Source organism: Lacerta agilis, chromosome 4 (assembly GCF_009819535.1).
Source record: "Lacerta agilis isolate rLacAgi1 chromosome 4, rLacAgi1.pri, whole genome shotgun sequence".
NCBI lineage: Eukaryota > Metazoa > Chordata > Lepidosauria > Squamata > Lacertidae > Lacerta > Lacerta agilis.
The window spans coordinates 90,498,609-90,518,027 of NC_046315.1; the positions used below are offsets into that span (position 1 = coordinate 90,498,609).

The window sequence follows — 19,419 nt, forward strand, 5'->3', positions numbered from 1 at the left end:
GCATTGCATGCCCAAAGGCAGCTAAATTCTTTTGCTCTCTTGCCTTACTTCAATATTCTCCATCCACCCCCCCCCCCCACATTTCCACCCATTCCCCCCAATGTCTGCATTCAGAGCTGGGATGGGCAAAAAGCTGCTCCAAATCAAGGCAGGATGTAGGTGGAGAGGTCTCAGAGTACTATCCGGTACCCCAACCCATTAGTGGCATAGGCTAGCCAAGGTATTTGCAAGCCACCTGCCATTTTGGTTCCCTCAACCAAGAGGCACTGTGGAGCAGTGCAGTGATGTCAAAATAGCCGCTTCCTACCCGCCTACCGCTGTTGCTCCATAAATCTGAGTCAAGATCAGGGATAAGTAGGGAGGACCAACTCAAGTACTCGGAGGCCTTTCCCAGAGTCTCTTGACCAGTGTTTCCCAAACCTGGGTCTCCAGCTGTTGTGTGACTACAATTCCCATCATCCCTGACCACTGGTACTGCTGGGGATGATGGGAGTTGTAGTCCAAAAACAGCTGGAGACCCAAGTTTGGGAAAACCTGCTCTCGACCTTCAGCAGTCGCCTCTCCATTCTTCGTATTGGCAGCAGCCCTGTTTCAAGCAGTGGAGCACAGAGAAGAAAGGCAGCAAAAGTATATTCCATAGCTCCCCCCTGTCATGCTTAGTTTGGCCTCTCAAAGCTACATATCTCAACACTGAACCAAAGTCAACAGGAACTAGTTAGGCCTTATTACAGTGCTATGTTAGTAAGAAAGCAAGCATTACCTGTTCTTTCAGGTGTTAATATTGCTTTATTGAAGGTTTTAGAGAAGGCAGGAGTGTTAAAGCCATTGCTATATGGAGTGAGCCTTGCAACAGGGCTATAGGGGAAAGCCAAGGAGACAGACGTAGAGAAGAGACTCCGCCATCGACTAGCTGTTAACAGACATGGTAAAGGAAGAGATGAGGTTATATTTGGAGCAGACTCTTGTCCATTAGGAAGTTAGGCATAAAAGGCTTAACAGCACAAATCTACACACATCTGCTCAGAGGTTAAGTCCTATTAAACACAACCTAGCCCCAGGTAAGTGTATATATGATTGCAGTTTCAGCTGCAGTAGACAAGAGAGAGAAAACAGCAGGTGTTCAAAGACAAAATAAATACAGGTTATTAAAGACAGGATGTGAATCTCCAGAAACAGATTTAGAGTGCAATGTTTTTAATTTTGCGTCTTTCCCAGTACACAGCACTATTGATCATGTCAGCTATCTCAAGGCTTAAGAGACAAGATTTCAAATATTTCAAACATTAAAAAATGCTAATGCAAGTTTGTATATAAAGAAAATAAGAGATTGTGAAAAGATTTTGATAATGGACAAAATCATGTTATTGTACATAGTACAGCCAGAAATGGACAAAAATTGGCACACAATTAATTAAGTTTATTATGAGTTGGAACTGCTCTTTTCCTTACTGAAATAGTAAATGCTACAGAACAGATGCCGAGCTGTTTGTTTCTAGTATCTTGACAAGGTATTGTTGTAGAACAGATTTTAACTCAATACTTCATACAATAATAAATTGCTTTAATATTGCATTTTTAATTGTTGTAGCCCACCTTGGTTGAAAGGAGAGTAATAAACTGAATTAATAAATCTGGATCATCGTCCTGATTTTCTTTTAAGTATATGGTGTAACAGATAATACATATGACGTTTCTTTGTACAGAATATTACTGGGTGTGGTTAATTGGGACATAACTGAACTGAGAGTTAAGCTACAGGGCACACAGTAAAGTACAGGCTCCCTCATCAAGTGCTAAAAACAAACTTAATCCCCATCATAAGCTTTTAAGCCGTCAGACACAAATATTTCTTCCTTTTAACAACATGAAATTCCAAGTTACATAAGCATGAATATATTTAATGCATATCTGCACACTCTGAAGTAGACATATCTATCAAATATGCACCATCAGAAAGCCTCAGTAATCTCACAGCCACATCCAGGGCAAGGCTTAAGGAATTTTTACATATACAGAAAATGATATTCAGAATAGGTTTCTTAAAAGTAGAAGAAAATTTCTCTACATATCTAAGAAAGCCACTAGTGTGGTGTAATGGTTACAGCATCAGGCTAGGACCAGGGAGACAAGGGTTCAAATGCTCTTTTTGTCATGAAGCCCACCTTGGGCCAATCAGCACCTGATAGGATTATCAAAGGAGGAAGGAGGAAGAACCAGGTATACCACTCTGGGGAGGAACAGCGAGATAAAAATGTAACAAAATAAAGGAAAGAAAAGCAGGGCAACACCCTTATTTTCTACTCCTCCAGACACTGTTCTAGAAGTTCAAAATGTCATACAAATCATGCCCCCCCACTTCGCATGCCATCATGCTCTGCGACAGCATTACCACAACTTGCCATTAACTGCATCACAGCTGTTGTTGAGCAACAAAATATTGATATGAAATGCAAAGAGAGATGTAACATTCCAGGTGTGAGAATGAGTCCTACAACTTTTTTTAAAATGTATCTTCCGTATTAGTGAACCTGATAGCATGTCTTCAAGCAAAATTTGGCAGGGAAGCAGGGTTCAGATTTAAAAGTAGTTGAACGTACTATTAATACCACCTATTATTAAAACATTAGGGACGCGGGTGGCGCTGTGGTCTAAACCACTGAGCCTTGGGCTTGCCGATCAGAAGGTCGGCAGTTCAAATCCCCACAACAGGGTGAGCTCCCATTGCTCGGTCCCTGCTCCTGCCAACCTAGCAGTTCGAAAGCACATCAAAGTGCAAGTAGATAAATAGGTACCACTCCGACGGGAATGTAAACGGTGTTTCCGTGCGCTACTCTGGTTCACCAGAAGCAGCTTAGTCATGGTGGCCACATCACCTGGAAGCTGTCTGCGGACAAACGGCGGCTCCCTTGGCCTATAGAGTGAGATGAGCACACAACCCCAGAGTCGTCCGCGACTGGACCTAACGGTCAGGGGTACCTTTACCTTTACCTATTATTAAAACAATAGGGTCAACCCCAAACATCAAACGTCAACATGCTATAGAAGACTCCTAGGACTTGCCACTGAAAGTCCAAGAGTGTCAATCTCAAAATCATTTGGGTACCAATATTTTAAATGGGCACGCTTTCCTTTAAGTCCCACCTCATTCCAGGGCAGCAGACACCACAGAATACACTGGGCATTCCCACTGTCAATACATTGCACTGAATGAACCACAGACAATGCAGATCTATGGAGTTCCTTGTTTTTTAAGTTTTGATGCAGCAATCCCGTAAATGAGACACATGATCACTCTAGTATTGTGTGCCACTTGGGTCTATAATCTACGCATGTTGAGACCCATGATGCTAAGCAAAGCACACTAGCAATGCACGGCATCCCAGCCAGGCCTCCTATTCTTAGGACTTGGTCACAAGTTGCAGAGGCCTCCCTTGACAAAATCAAGCCAAGTCTGTTAAATCATGAGCTTTAATGACTAAATGAATTTTCCATAAATGCAAAATATATTTTAAGAACAAGCAGGCAGCTGCCACCTTAGAAAAAACTCGAAGGAGGCAAAAGCTACAGTATACCTGTGATTTTAAAACCACTGGCATCATTTTGTACTTCTCATTATAAACCAGCAAAAGGAGGCAGACTTTAAAAGGCCCTTGTGATTCTCCTTTTAAAAACAACACAGTTTTGTAACAGCGTGGTCATTTGCCAAGGCCAGTTAATGGCCTGCATGCTCTCACCCACAGATGCAGTCAACAACGCAAGTGTAAGCCGCATTCATTATTTTGCACAATAACTCCTGTGACAAGACTTGTCCTGAACAAAGCTACTGTTATTGCAGTTGTGACTCTTAAGAACCATACTAAGAACACCACGTTTGTCACTAAGGAAATGGATGAGGTGAAAATATATTCTAGAGCCATCAGCTGTTCTTCAGAGAGGGGCAAGACCCATCCCTCCTTGGCATAGAAAGTCGGGAAAGAGAGCTCACGTATTCTCATCCTTATGAATGCAACTGGAATAATTTGGTGGACTGTCAGCTCAGAAACACACAGACATACACATGCCAGATCGCTAGTTTTACATGGTAAGTTATCAGTCCCAAACAATTAGATTGGCCCATGTACTAGATATTCATGCCGAAAGGTGCCAACATCTCTGCTTTGATAACAAGGATCCCTCTGCTCACCAATGCTGCTCAAGTTCCTAGAAACTTTTTTGGGGATTGTTATATGGTGCAGTTAATTACAGCCAGATCCTGCACGTGTTTTTTCGGCCCCTCAAGACATGCCCACTGCCCCACACATCAGTGAAGGCACCTATCTCAGACTCAGTTCAGAAATTAAACACAATTTTAATCACCTAAGAATCCTGGGCATTGCAGTTTGTAAGGGTGCTGGGAGCTTTTCAGAAGACCCCTATTCCCCTCACAGAACTACAATTCCCAGAGTACCCTGGGGAAGAGGGATTAACTGTTACCACTCTGCAAATTGTAGCACTGAGAGTGAAATAGTGGGCCACCTAGCAATTCTCAGCACCCTTATAGTTATAACTACAGTTCCCAAAATTCTTTTGGGGAAGAGAAGATTGTTTAAATGCATAGTGCAAATGGAGCCTGAAAAGGAAGTGGCCTGAAATGCTACACAAGGACAGGTTTTTTTCCTCCAAGTACCTGAAGAAAGGCAGAAGTTCCAACAGTTGCCCAGATCATATGAAGTCATGGAGTGTAGACCTCCCAGAAATCCCGAGATCTCCAGGTACTTGTGATAGAATGGTTCTTTACTCGCTTCACACTTTGGGGGGCAGAGCTTGATTGGCTAAAGGGGTGTGGCAGACAGGGTGAACAAGCTATGTGCTTTATACCTGATGGACCAATGGGTTGCCCAGAACAGCTATTAGTGAAATGATGGACATTTACAAGTGTTTTTTTCCCATGGTAGAGAGAACACTGGGTTGCTGAGATGCATATGTCCCATTTGTGGGGTGCAGAGTAAATAACAAGGTGTGAAATTGTAAGCACTGAGTGATAAAGGTTGTGCTCTGGACTACATTGCACTGTTAACTTTGTTCCAGGTACAGATAGTGAAACAATCACTTCAGTTCCCTGCATCCCTTCCTTTTTGCAAGCCAGCAAAGGAGCAAGGCAGGCTACCCATGGATTTCACAACAAGGAGATGGGCAGGGAAATGAGGTTGTGTCCAGGAAGACTTAAGGCAGGAGGGACAGGCACACAGACAATGGAGAACGTTCATTGTGCAGCTGCTCCATCCTCCCATTATTGCAAAGCTAGAGGTAAAGGACCCCTGACAGTTAAGTCCAATCGCGAATCACTCTGGGGTTGCAGCGCTCATCTTGCTTTACTGGCCGAGGGAGCCGTTTGTCTGCAGACAGTTTTTCCGGGTCACGTGGCCAGCATGACTAAGCTGCTTCTGGTGAAACCAGAGCAGCGCAGGGAAACGCTGTTTACCTTCCCACTGGAGTGGTACCTATTTATCTACTTGCACTTTGACGTGCTTTCGAACTGCTAGGTTGGCGGGAGCTGGGACAGAGCAACAGGAGCTCACCCCGTCATGGGGATTCGAACCACCGACCTTCTGATCAGTAAGTCCTAGGCTCAGTGGTTTAGACCACAGCGCCACCCACGTCCCCATTACTGTAGCCATGCACAATAATGATCCTGCCTGGTCACATCATGATTTCTGAGTTTGGAAGCATACATAGGCCTCACTATGTGTTTCCAGTCAAAAAAATAAAAAATAAAATAAAAAATTGTCCAGTAGCACCTTATAGACCAACTAAGTTTGTTCTGGTATAAGCTTTCATGTGCACGCACACTTCTTCAGATATGTATTTCCAGGAAAACTTTCGTAAGGTGAGCATTCGCACAATGGGGTGATGATTGCCATGATTTCCTATAGGAACATATTTAATCCATGCTTTCTCCTTCCATGCTTTCTGGCTCAAACAGCTGAAGCCAATCCCCAACAAAGGAAAAATGGTTTTGTCCAATCTCCCTCCCTCCCTCCATGGTTTCTGCCCGAAATAAACAGCCATAGCTTGCCTATTTGAATCATCCATTTGTGTAGCAAGGTTTGGGCAACCCAGGCAGATGGGTATAAATAATAAATTATTATCATTTGTGTTTGGATAACTGAGATTTCAGATAATGAGAGTTCCGACACTGGGACCTGTATGGGAAGCCACTGTTTGCAAACAGTATTTTGCACTAACTTCAAACCATGGTTTCACATCCTGGTTTTCAGGCCTCAAACAAACCATGGTTTGTAGGCAAGTTTGGGTTCAATCATGGGTTAGCTAAGCTAGGGATGAAGAACATGTAGCTGTCCAAATGTTGCTGGATTCCAACTCCCATCAGCCCCAAAGAGGGATAATGGGAGTTGGAGATCAACAACACCTGCAAGACCTCAGTTCCTCAGTTCGAAACAAAAAACCCCCATGGTTTCAAGTGACATCTTAACTAGGTGAACACAGCACGCAACAACCAGAGGTTTTAGACTACTTGCAATAGTTTTATGCCAAAGTGTGTTCTGCACTTATAAGGAAGATGCCCATTATCTAAACCTTTCAGAATATGAACCATTTCTGGACTTCCGGTTAGGTGCCGAGTCAATGGCGGACGGGAGTCCGACGGCTCCGTCCTCCGTTAGGCGATAGGGAGCTCCGTGCCTGCGCCACGGGTCCCTTAAAGCCACGGGAAGAGCGTCCCGTGGACCGACGGCTTCGTGGGTCCCAGACGTGCTGTCTCCGCTCCTGATTTACCCTCGTAAGGGGGAGAATCGGGCGAGCGGAGCCCCAGCACGGGACTGAAGAAGCGGCTGCCTGCGGAGGATCAAAGCAGCGATCCCGCCAGACCTGAGCACCCGGCACTTCCTACATAGAAACTTCCAAAGAAACTCTGTAAGTCAAAAATTTGGATTATTTTACAAGTTTAAAGAGCACTGCTTGCAGAGGAAACTCCAAAAGGAAGCCTGTTCCCTTTGAACTGTTTGCGCGAGCTTGGTAGCGCTAAAGGATCAAAGCCGCGGCTAACGGGAAAGTTTTGCGAACTCTGCTAAACTTTTTAAAAGTTACTTAAAAGTTGTTTAAAGGCTATTTAAAGACTTAAAAACAGTTGATATGGCAAAAGAAGACACCGCTCCCCCTCTGGACTAGGATTCCGGGTCAGTAGCGGGCTGCAATATATTGTTGCCATTTTTTCTTTGTTGGGACCCTAGTGTTACAGTGACTGTTTACCAGTGGAGATACTTTGACTCTTTTACAGCCAGATACAAGCTACTTTAAAGACTTGGTGGTTACACTGCAAGTGAGAAAACAGTTACTGGCTTGGGCTATTTAAAATAGACTCTTCTTGGCTTTAAGGAATTTACAATTCTGAAAAATCTGAACTCTTTGCCTAAAAGTTGGATTAATGGACTATTGTGGACTCCTGGCTCAGCAGCCTCTTTGTTCTCAGAAAGCTAGCTGCAGGCCACCTGGTGTTTACTTTTGGGACTGTTGGTCTTCTGCTGTGAATGTCTGAGATTGTTACTATAGCAACTGGAGTGACCTTGAGATTACAGTTACAGAGCCCACAAGGAATGGAACTTAGATCTAAAGGAACTGGCTCTGAAAAAAGGAAAGGCTCTGTTTCCTTAACTCTTCAGGAACAAATGGAGAAATTGGCTGCAAGTGTGGCAGAAATTGCAGAAGGCTTGAAAAGTGTCACCGAAGGGTTGAAGCAAACACAAGAATCGGTGAATGCTATTGGTGCATCAGTGAATACAACAGTTAACTCTGCAATAGAAAAGCTCCAAGTGGATATTAAGGCCGATATTAAAGCCTCCACCCAAACGTTAGAAAAATCGATTGGCCAAATTGAGGAAAACGTAAGAAAGAACAGAGACGAAATTAATAAAATTGGGCAGGAGGTGACCACGTTAAAAAAGGACTCGGAGGAAATTAAAGTGGTCAGAGAAAAAATAAAAAAGGTGGAGGAAAAATTGGACAATTTGGATTTGGAGCAGATCGAAAATATTGGAACACGACAGAGGACTGTGGAAGAGTCTCTTGCTTTTCTGCAACTACATCAGAGAGAAGGAAACCTAAGAATAAGGGGTCTTCCAGAATTGGAGGGGGAAGACCTGAAAGCCTATATTGTGGAACTATTCTCGACTTTTTGGGAGCTAGAAGAGGTAAACGTCTCAGCACGCATAGTGAAGGCCTTCAGATTTGGACCAAGAGGTTCCAGAGGAAAGAAAAGCACTAAAACAGTCAGTGACTGTTTGATTGTGCTACACGATAGACACGACAGAGACTACTTTCTGGATTTACACTACAGAAACAACCTGGTGGTACAGCAGAATAAAGTAATTTTTTACAAGGATATCCCCAGATTCTTTTTAGATAAAAGAGCTCCTTATAACGACCTGGTGACGGAGCTAAGAAGAAGAAAAATCTCCTTCAGTTGGGAATTTCCAGAAGGCCTGGCATTCACGTTTGAAGGGAAAAAGATAAGAATAAGGTCCTTGGCGGATAAGCAAAAGTTTTTGGACAAGCATCTGGAACATTTCAAAGGAACTCCATTGGATCCAGCACAGCTTTACAAGTTTCCAGAAGTATTTCCACCACCGCCGGGACCACCAGGACCAAGCCAAGATCCAGAACAAGATAAGAAAGGACAGGCAACTGGAGGAGAGGAATAAACAAAGAAATGGCGCTCAAGTTAATGACTTGGAATGTTCGGGGATTAAATCAGAGACCAAAGAGACGCAGAGTGTTTTATAGCATAGAAAAGAAGAATTTGGATATAATATGTCTACAGGAAACCCACATAGTTCGGCGTCACAGAAGATTGCTACAGAACAAAAAATTAGGCCAAGAGTTCATATCATCGGATAAGGTCAAGAAGAGAGGAGTAGTGATTTATGCAAAGGAGAAATATAGCCCAAGACAGCTATTTAAAGATGAAGAAGGGAGATACATCGCAATTGAAATTAACGTACAAGGCGAAAAATTTTTGATTCTGGGACTTTATGCACCAAATGATGGAAAGTCGATTTTTTACAAAAAAATTCATGATTTGCTGTTGGATTATTTGGACTATAAGGTAGTTTGCCTTGGAGACTTTAATGGGGCAGTTTCCACATTAATGGACAGATCTCAAAGAACAAAATTAACAAATGATGGGAAACTCCCAAAGACTTTTTTTGAAATGGTGGATAATTTGAATTTGAGAGATTCTTGGAGATTAAAAAATCCCACAGAAACAGAGGCAACGTACTTCAGCGAATCTCAGCAGTCATGGTCGAGGATAGATTATATCTGGATCTCGAATGAATTGGCTCCAAAATTACAAAAAGCAGAAATCGGTCCTAAAACGCTTTCAGACCATAATCCGGTACAGGTAAACCTAAAAATGATTTCCAAGGATTCTTTCAGGTGGAGAATGGATGATGCATTGATGAGAGATACCAAGCTAGTAGAAAGAGCGGCGAAAAAGATGAAAGAATATTTTCAAATTAATTGGAATTCAGATGTGGAGAAAAGGATTGCCTGGGATGCAAGTAAGGCGGTAATGAGAGGATTCCTCATTAGTGAAAAGGCAAAAAAGAAGAAACAACAAAGTGCAGAGATGGAGAGACTGTTGAAATTAATCAAAGAAAAGGAAAAAGAACTAAGAGGACATCCCAGATGTGTTAAAATTCAAAAAGAAATCAAATACTTGCAATCCCAATATGCGAATATCATGAATCAAGACATCGAATGGAAAGTGAAAATGATGAAACAAAGAACATTTGAATCTGCAAATAAATGTGGAAAACTACTAGCTTGGCAATTAAAGAAAAGACAAAAGGCAAATGTCATCAGTAAATTGGTAGTAAATGGAAAAAATGTAGAGAAACCGGAGGAAATCAGATGGTGCTTTCAGAGATTCTATAAACAACTGTACAAGGAGGAGAAGATAGATGAAGTAGAGATAGACCGATTTCTGGAGAAGAACGGATTGCAAAAGGTCCCAGAGGAAAAACTAACAATTCTCAACCACCCAATAACGACACAAGAAATAGAAGATGCAATAAACAACATGCAACTGGGGAAGGCTCCAGGACCGGATGGATTAACAGCAAAATATTACAAGATATTGAAAGATTGGCTATCACAGCCGTTAAGAGAAATTTGCAATAGAATACTAGAAGGAGATAGGGCACCAGAGACGTGGAAAGAAGCCTTTATCACACTGATCTTAAAACCAGATACGGATAAGACTCTAATGAAAAACTATCGTCCAATATCCCTTTTGAATGTGGATTATAAAATTTTTGCAAATGTTTTGGCTACAAGGTTGAAAAGAGTGTTGAAAGATCATATACATAGAGACCAAGCAGGTTTCTTGCCAGGAAGGCAAATAAGTAATAATACGAGAATCATTGTGGACATTTTAGAAAAATTGGAGAGAGACATAAACACAGATGCAGCACTATTGTTTGTTGATGCAGAGAAAGCTTTTGACAAAGTATCCTGGACATTTATGAAAAAGAATTTGGAAAAGATGGGAGTTGGAGAAAAATTCTTAAATGGCATTAAGGCCATTTACACAGAACAAAGAGCAAAAGTTATTGTAAACAGTGTGATATCGGAGGAGATTGAAGTAGAGAAAGGAACAAGACAAGGGTGCCCTATCTCCCCTTTACTTTTTATTACGGTCCTGGAAGTCCTTCTGAATATGATTCGGAAAGATAAACAGACAAAAGGAATTAAAGTGGGAGAGAAGGAATACAAATTACGTGCCTTCGCGGACGATTTGATGCTATCCCTGCAAGAACCAGAAGGCAGTGTTCCCAGAGCCTTGGAATTAATTGAACAATTCGGACTTGTAGCTGGCTTTAAATTAAATAAGCAGAAAACCAAAGTTTTAGGTAAAAATCTGAGTGCAGAACAGATCCAAAGAATCCAAGAAGCCACAGGCCTCAATTTTGTTAAATCTGTAAAATACCTAGGTATCAATCTCACAAACAAGAATTTGAACCTGTATAAGGATAATTATGAAAAATTGTGGATGGAGATAAAAAAAGATATGGAGATCTGGACAAGACTTAAACTGTCGTTAATGGGAAGAATAGCAGTGGTTAAAATGAATGTCCTACCAAGGATGCTGTTCTTATTCCAAGCCATACCAATTTTGGACAAACTAGACTGTTTTAAAAAATGGCAAAAGGACCTATCGAAATTTATATGGCAGGGCAAAAAGCCAAGAATAAAATTCAAGATTTTAACAGACTCTAAAGACAGAGGAGGCTTTGCCCTGCCGGACTTAAGGCTTTATTTTGAAGCTGCGGCCTTTTGCTGGTTAAAGGATTGGTTTAAACTAGAGAACGTTGATGTGTTGGACTTGGAGGGACATGATAATATGTTTGGTTGGCATGCATACCTTTGGTATGACAAGGTTAAAATCCACAGAACTTTTAAGTCTCATATTGTGAGAAAATCCCTATATCAGGTTTGGACTAGATACAAAGACTTGTTAGAGAGAAAGACTCCTAGATGGATCTCTCCAGTGGAGGCCAAGGCATATAAGAGACCGAATATGTCTGCAAACTGGTTAAGATATATGGACATATTGCAGCAGGAAGGGGACTCCTTTAAGCTAAAAAGCTATGATCAAGTAAAAAGCCAGGTCCCCGACTGGCTGCACTATTATCAGGTTTATGAAACATTTAAAATGGACAAAAAAGTTGGTTTTCAAGTAGAAAAATCAAAACTGGAAACAGAACTGATAGAATCGAACTTCAAAAACCTTTCCAAAATGTATAACCTTCTGCTAGAGTGGCATACAAAAGATGAACTGGTTAAATCCTCAATGATAGATTGGGCAAAAGATGTAGGACATAATATTATGATGGATGACTGGGAGAGATTGTGGCAAAAAGGTATCAAATTTACTGCTTGTCATGGTTTAAGAGAAAACATAATGAAAATGGTTTATAGATGGTACTTGACACCAGTTAAGATTGCTAAGATGAATACCAAAATGTCAGATGTATGTTGGAAATGTAAATATGCGAAAGGTACCTTTTTTCATATGTGGTGGTTGTGCCCAGCGGTAAGCGCTTTCTGGGATAAGATTTACAATGAGCTTAAGAAGGTAATGAAAGTTACCTTTTGTAAGAAACCAGAGGCATTTCTCCTGAGCATAACCAATGAAGAGATACCCAGTCAGGATAGAGTGTTTTTCATGTATGCCACAACAGCAGCTAGAATTTTATTGGCGAGAACATGGAAAGGTGAAGAGATACCAACGGTGGAGGAATGGCAGATGAAGATGATGGAATACATGGAACTCGCAGAACTGACCGTCAGAGTCCGGGACCAGAGGGAGGGGAAGGCGTCGCAGGAGTGGAAAAAATTTAAAGACTATTTAGTTAAATCAGTTAAACTGAATATTTGAGCAGAATTAAACAGAACATCGGCTTTGGTAGATATGTGTTAGATATGAATGGTAAGAGGAATTGTTGTTATGTGAAAGATGTATGTGTCAAAATATGTTAAGATAGGTTGTTAAGATAAGATACATAGTTATTGAGATATTTGACTAAGTAAAAGCTAAGTATATTAAAATTTGGGTAAAAGTGAATTGAACAATATATAAAGCTACCTTGAAGAAGTATATGTTTTTTGAAGACAGTGGAGGGAACGGGGGAAGTCCCCAAACAGAGAAGTTAGAAACAAGAAATATTCAAAGAAAGATATTGGTTAAGGTTTGTATATGTTATTTTTATGTTTTTATTGTTGTTATTGTTTTGAATGTTGATTATGTTTATTGTTGATTATGTTTAATGTTGATTGTGTTTTTATTGATGTTTATGTTATGTGTTGATGATGTATTTTGTTCTCTTTTTCTTTTATTGGAAATAATAAAATCTTATAAAAAATAAAATAAAAAAAAACAGAATATGAACCATTTCTTCCTTGCAATAACAATATATAATCATAAGGGTTAAAGGCAAAACCATATTTCCACAATGTGCCCCCCCCATATACAGGAAAAGGGCAAATGCAAAAACAACCATTCCCTTCAAAGAGTAAGTACTGTTCAAGATGCACAGAAAACCTTGCTGCACCAACTTCTACTAAGTCAACATTTGCTGTGAAGTGATGGTGCAGCTCAAGCGTGGAGGCTTAAAAAATGAAAATATAACTTACAGAGGCACTTGGGCCAGACAGAAACAAGAGAAAACAGATCAAGAGCCTTTCCTACTGTGTCTGGTATAATCTAGCTCTTATAGAAGAGTCGTTTTTCAAAGGAAGCACAAGTCACATGATTCCCTAAAGCACGTATGCAGGTCACATAAGAATGTAAGGAAAGTCTGCTGCAGCAGGCCAATGGCCCATCTAGTCCAACATCGTGTTTTCATGGTGGCCAAATAGATGCCTATGGGAAGCCTGCAAGCAGCGCCCAGGCACAAGAGCACCCACAGTCTCCAACAACCGTGTGCTCTTTTTGTATGTGCTATACTTTCCTTAAAAAAAAAAGAACGAATTATGGGTTCTTGTTTGAAAATGGAAACCTATATAAGGATAATTTATTTTCTTTCCGTTTGTCCTAGAATTCCAAATCCCTCTAAGTTGCTCAAATTGTTAGGGCAATTGGGCAAATTTTATTTTTTATACCCCTTCATTGATCAACTAAATTATATATTTTTTTCTTGTGAACTGCCCTGAGATCTTTTGGTGGTATATATATCTTATCATCATCATAACCACAAGCATTACTGCCTCCAACTGTAGAGGAAGAGCATAGCCTTCATGGCAAGTCATGACCGATAGCCTAATCCTCCATGACCGAATCTTCTTTTAAAGTCATCCAAGTTAGTGGCCGTTGCTGCTTCCTGCAGGAGTGAATTCCATAGTTTAACTAGGTGCGACACAGTAACTTCTTTCACCCGTTCTGAATCTTCCAATGTTCAGCTTCACTGCATGTTCATAAGCTCTAGTGTTCCGAGAGAGATCCCCCCCCCCAATCCATATCAAGACTGCAGTCAGTCTTGATATTTGGATGGGCTGTGTCTGGACCACCTCTGAATGAGAGTCCAGAGGGTGGGATGACAAAGGACAGGGCAACAACTTCACACAAATAAGCAACCTCACAACAGCTGGAATTTACCATATGGCGGACCCATCGTTCTACTATGATTAGGGGCCAGCAATCTGGCCTCCCGAGAAGGACTACTCTTTTCTGCTGTTGCCAGTCCAGCAGATGGAAAAGGTGTCTGGGGAACATAACTTGCAGAATTTATTCCACCTCCCCCTCCTGATAAAATTAGCACTGACTTGTCAAGGGCAAGTTAGTCCCTAGGGCTGTTTCTTACTGGCACTTTCCTGGGTGCATCTTTTGAATGAGGAAGCAGAAGAGGAGAAACAACAAGCCATACCCAAGAGCAATTAGAGACAGTGATATATAGAAAGAGACTGTAAATGCGTGTGAAGCAGCTGAAATATGGATTTGTGCTGATGGCTTGTTGTTGTTATTGCTAGCGAGACAGCTGATGAAACCACTGCCATTGTTATGAAACCTCTGCACAAAAACTCAGTGAAACACAGTAAGAATGTGAATCACAGATTCGTGGAGTTGGAAGGGACCCCCAGGGTCACCCAGTCCAACCCCTTATGCAGGAATAATGAAATAAACTTTCGATCAGTAAAAATAAGTCACAGAATAGGAATGGAAACATGTCCTTATAATCGTAAGAACATTAGACTACTGCTTCACACCAGGTCCGCCTATTTGTCTGTCTTGACCCACTACTGTCCACTCAGCTAGGAAAAAAGTCCTTCAGGGTGTCCAGAAGTCTCTTCCATCATCTACTACCTGCTCATCATGTGGAGACACCAGAGATTGAACTGGGACCTTGCATGTGTTCTACCACTGAGCTACAGCACCTCCATTTATTTCTGCATTGCATTTGGTTTTTAACAGAAGGTACAGAAAGAAGAGTCTAGGTAGGCTGATGTAAACCATCAACTAACGATGACTGAGAGGACTTCCAAATATGCCCCGTAAGTTCCTTCATGATACTTTCCTCCACCAACTTTTGCCGTTTGCTTAGTGTGGCCGAAAATGCCCGCATTATGTAACCTCATAGCTTGCCTTTTCCAAAGAACATTTTTGACAGAGGAACCAAATGCAGCAGAGACCTGCAGCCAAATGTCTTGGTGATTATTTCAAATCAATATGTTGAAATTCAGTACCTCCAGAGCTTGCATGACTCTTCCATCTTCCCCCCGCCCCCAGACAGCACATAGAGTTTATTCTCACTAGCTTGCCATTCTGCTTCTCAATTATCTACTTCCTATGGGCCCTTATTTCCCAGTACTGCTCAATCTGTTCTGCAGCTGCCCTGGGGGTCCTTATTCATGAAACCTCCAACTCTGGGACCCTCTCCCCACTTAAACCCTCCTGCACATAGCATTCAACATTTCCCATGTGAGGTTTTAAACCTACATACTATAGCTTCCATCACAGCAGACACATACTGTCAGCTCAGTCACTGCTTAGAAAGAAAGGGTGGCTGGCAGGTACCAGACAAGATATTGCCTTGCTATGGATAGATACACAAAGGACAGGGTGTGCTTTCAAAGAACATGGAGCTGCCACACAAGAGTTCCTGAATTGGCTCAACAATTGCCGTCTGCGACAGATATCACAGGAAAAATGACACTCTCACAAACACTGTAGTGGTACATGCTTGTTGCTTATAGCCACCTCCGGACTGTCAGTATTTTTGCAAGAGGGATTCAATCACATAACAGAAATTTAAGTTTGTGCAATGAAAGCACCAGACATTCCTTTTTATTCATTATCGTTTGTGCTCATAATGGTGTTGGAGCTGTTCTGTGTAATCTTGCTTTCAATTCTGTTCCATGCCTGCTGCAGGTTTGGGGCAGAGGTACTGCTTTGTTTCCAAATTGGGGCACATCCTGTCGATTCCTGCTAAAATTCTGTACTGTTTCCAGGGTTGGGCCGGTGTGTGTGCGTTGTTCTCCTTTTGTTGCACATTATAGCAGAAGAGTGCCCCGCCAGAGGCAGTAACATTAGGGAAGCATTGTAGAACAACTAAGAGGATCCACTACAAATGCACTATTATTTTATGAATGACACGTTGCAAAATACACTTGCCAAAAAAAGAAAAGCCACCAGTCTGAAGGGGCCCAGACTCCTCCATGTGCTCAGTTCATTGGGCCATTGCAGAACAAAATTAAGATACTATCATGCTCTCTCACACAAAGCCAAGTATTTGGTAAGTTTCATGCCAGAATATACTTTCAGTAACAAAAGCAAGCACTTGAATGGAGCATTTTCCCCTTTCTTAAAAACAAGTTCTCAAGAGATTAACATGTGTTCATCCCTCATTTGCTTCCGAAACCTCAGCATCCTGAGGCAAAAGTAAAACACAGACTGTGGAAATAAACATGACATGGGGAAACAGAAACTCTTGAGTGTTATCAACACATATGATAGGTTTGGAACAACTCTCTCAGATGCTGCAGAAAAACAAAGGAAATGATAGACGAGAGATCAACTGACAAGTTTCACAGGGAATTTTGAAAGTGAACTGATCTCCAATTCATTATAAATATTCTTTCTGTTGGGAAATCTGGCCGGTTTTACTTAATGGACTCTTGTTTTATGAAGAGTTATGGCTATAAATTTGTTTAGCTCTTTTAGTGTTGCACGCGACTACAGTTGCAATCCTGTATACACTTACCTGTGAATAAGTCTTACTTAACTCAGTGAGGCTTACTTCTGAGCAGATATGTATAGGCTGTAAAGAATAGGGTTTAGCAGTTTTCATTTTTAAAACAACCACCACCACCACCACATTAATGAACCCACTGACATTTTCGGCAGCAGCAGCATTTGCTCAACACACACACACACACACACACGATATTCTGGTAGTACAGCATGTGTATTTATTTCTATTAAAATTATCTATATTCTACTTTTTAGGATAATTTGCCACCCCCAGCAAAGAAACCCTGTCTTTGATTAACAGATACCAATTCAACAAGGGGAATCAGATGAAAACATGTACAAAGTCAGCAGTAAAAAAATCAATACACTGTTATAGCTTTGTCAGTGCAGATATGATAAACCCACCTTCTCCCCAATATACTTTCAGCAAGGCAGGGGTGTCTGGATGGTGGGCAGCTGGTGTCCGGATGCAGGCACTCATGTACAAGCTAACTGAGGGTATCAGAACAGAGGTGTACATGCAAATGTACATCACATTGAAAGCAAAGAAGCACATCCTTATTTACATGTGCATCTGATTTTAGGACATAAATCCTCAAACAAGGAAATCTGGGACACTGCAGAGTTACCATTAATATTTGAGACTGTGGGGCAGAAAGCCCTCAAGAAATACAGCACTTGGTTTCATACATCCCTACTTCGGCGGTTTTCAACGTGTAGGCCACAGAAATACAGAACACCTTGCACACAGACAATCCTTTATGCCGCTACTCAACTGGACCAGCCTAAAACCTGTAGGAACAGATTCTCTGAGAAAGCAATGGAAACACAATGAATAAAAACACCAAAGCTACCTTGTTCCAACCTGAAGCACAGAGAGCGTTTTGCAGCTTCCATCTCAGGGCTTGGATTATCTAGAACATGGCGACACCACTGCAAAGGGGTCAGTGATTTTTCTTGGGGTACGATGCTCTTTGTTGGTGCAACATACAACCTAAACAGAATCAAAGAAAAGCTTTAGCACAACACATAAATTTGATGCTTCTAACGGAAGACGTACAGCACTACAAAAGCAGAGACGGTGGCATATCTCAAATTGAGATTAATAAATAATAATAATAATAAAATGTATTCTCATTCTAATTGGTTTATAATTACTATGTTTGGAGTGTACAGCCTTGAAGGCAAGCCTCAAATAGGTCCGGAACTGTATCTAAAGTAAATAGCTTTCAGAACAAACTACAGTCCTATTTAGTGGTCACGTACATAAAGTTAAACAACCCTTCCCCAACCAGGTACCTTCCAGACGTTGTTAGAACTCCCATCATCTCCAACCATTGGCCATGCTGACTGAGGCTGTCTGGGAGTGGAGTACAATGTCACCTACAGGGCACCAGGGTTGGGAAGGATGGTTGAGCCACAGTGAAATCCAGCTTTCGGCTGAGCACATAAAACATGTTGGTATAATCTGAGAGTTCAGAAAGTTCTAGAATACTGAACTCCATTCTAGATGTTAATTCCCTATTTGTGCAATTTACTGGAAACAAAATTCTGTACAGTCATACCTCTAGATATGATCACTGCGGGTTGCGAACGGCGCGGGTTACGAATGCGCTGAACCCAGAAGTACCGGAACGGGTTACTTCTGGGTTTGGCGGTTTGCGCATGCGCAGACGTGTCAAATGATGTCATGCGGGTGCGCAGAAGTGGCGCTGCGGGTTGCGTTCTGCTCAGGATGCGAACGGGGCTCCAGAACGGATCCCGTTCGCATCCAGAGGTACCACTGTACTTACCTTTTAGTCCCCTATCTGAGACTGCTACCCTTTTCAGAGTGCATATTGCGAGTCCCTCTAACTGAAGAACAGTAAGCCTGTGATGTGCCTCTGGAGTGTGAAGGAGCATATTCATCATCTAATAATAGCTCCTCTCGTCATATTCTTCCTAGTGAAGAGTTGCTTGTTAAGGATTTCAACATAGGTAAGCAGACAGAAGCTTTTCAATACCTTGGGTGCCATCCAGAGAAAGTTAAGCACTCTTAACTTGGACAAAAACAAGTTAAGCATTCATCATGAGTCTTTGTACAGGTTACTCAGAAAGGTTAAAGAATCACATGGCTAGAAGGGAAAGGTCATCTAATTTAACCCCCATGCAGGGAATTCCGCTTCTACAGCACCCCTGTGAGAGGCCAAGGCCTCTACTTCAAAAACCTCTAATGTGTAAGAGTCTACCATCTTCTGAAGACAGTCTGTTCCATGGTTGAACAACTTGTATCCCAGGAAGTTTCTCCTAATGTTTGGTGGAAATCCTCTTTCCTTGTAAATTGGACCTGTTGGTTTGGGTCCTACTTTCTGAAGCAAAAAAATATATATACAAATTTGCTTCATCCATGTGAAAGCCCATCAACTTTCACATCACCTCTCAATCGACTTGTGATTTTACTACCCTAGATGAAAGTCAACTCCATCCTGCCATCTTGTAGGGTGGTTTTGGGGTAGGTGGGTGGGTTCAGAGGAAGTTCCCCCTTTTCCATGAAACACTTTTCCATGAACCATACAACTGGGTGTTGCAAACAATGAAGGAAGGGGCTGCAGTTAAGAAAACTGTGAACTCTGTCGACACTAACGCTTTAAGAACGAAGGTCAAATGTGGCCCTCCACGAATCTCTGTCCTAA

At 41.6% G+C, this 19,419-nt stretch overlaps 1 protein-coding gene across 5 annotated transcripts in view; it reads right to left on the reverse strand.

Annotated features, from left to right (window-relative positions):
- SLAIN1 (SLAIN motif family member 1) overlaps positions 1-19,419 on the reverse strand; it is a 40,140-nt gene that overhangs the window by 12,920 nt on the left and 7,801 nt on the right. For 2 of the 5 annotated variants that reach the window (XM_033147917.1, XM_033147914.1), the window contains exon 2: positions 17,602-17,741. In XM_033147917.1, coding sequence (XP_033003808.1) covers positions 17,602-17,741 — 140 coding nt within the window. Of the gene's footprint in view, positions 1-759; positions 911-17,600; positions 17,742-19,419 lie in introns of all 5 variants that reach the window. The other 3 variants (XM_033147912.1, XM_033147913.1, XM_033147915.1) reach the window with 3 other exon arrangements.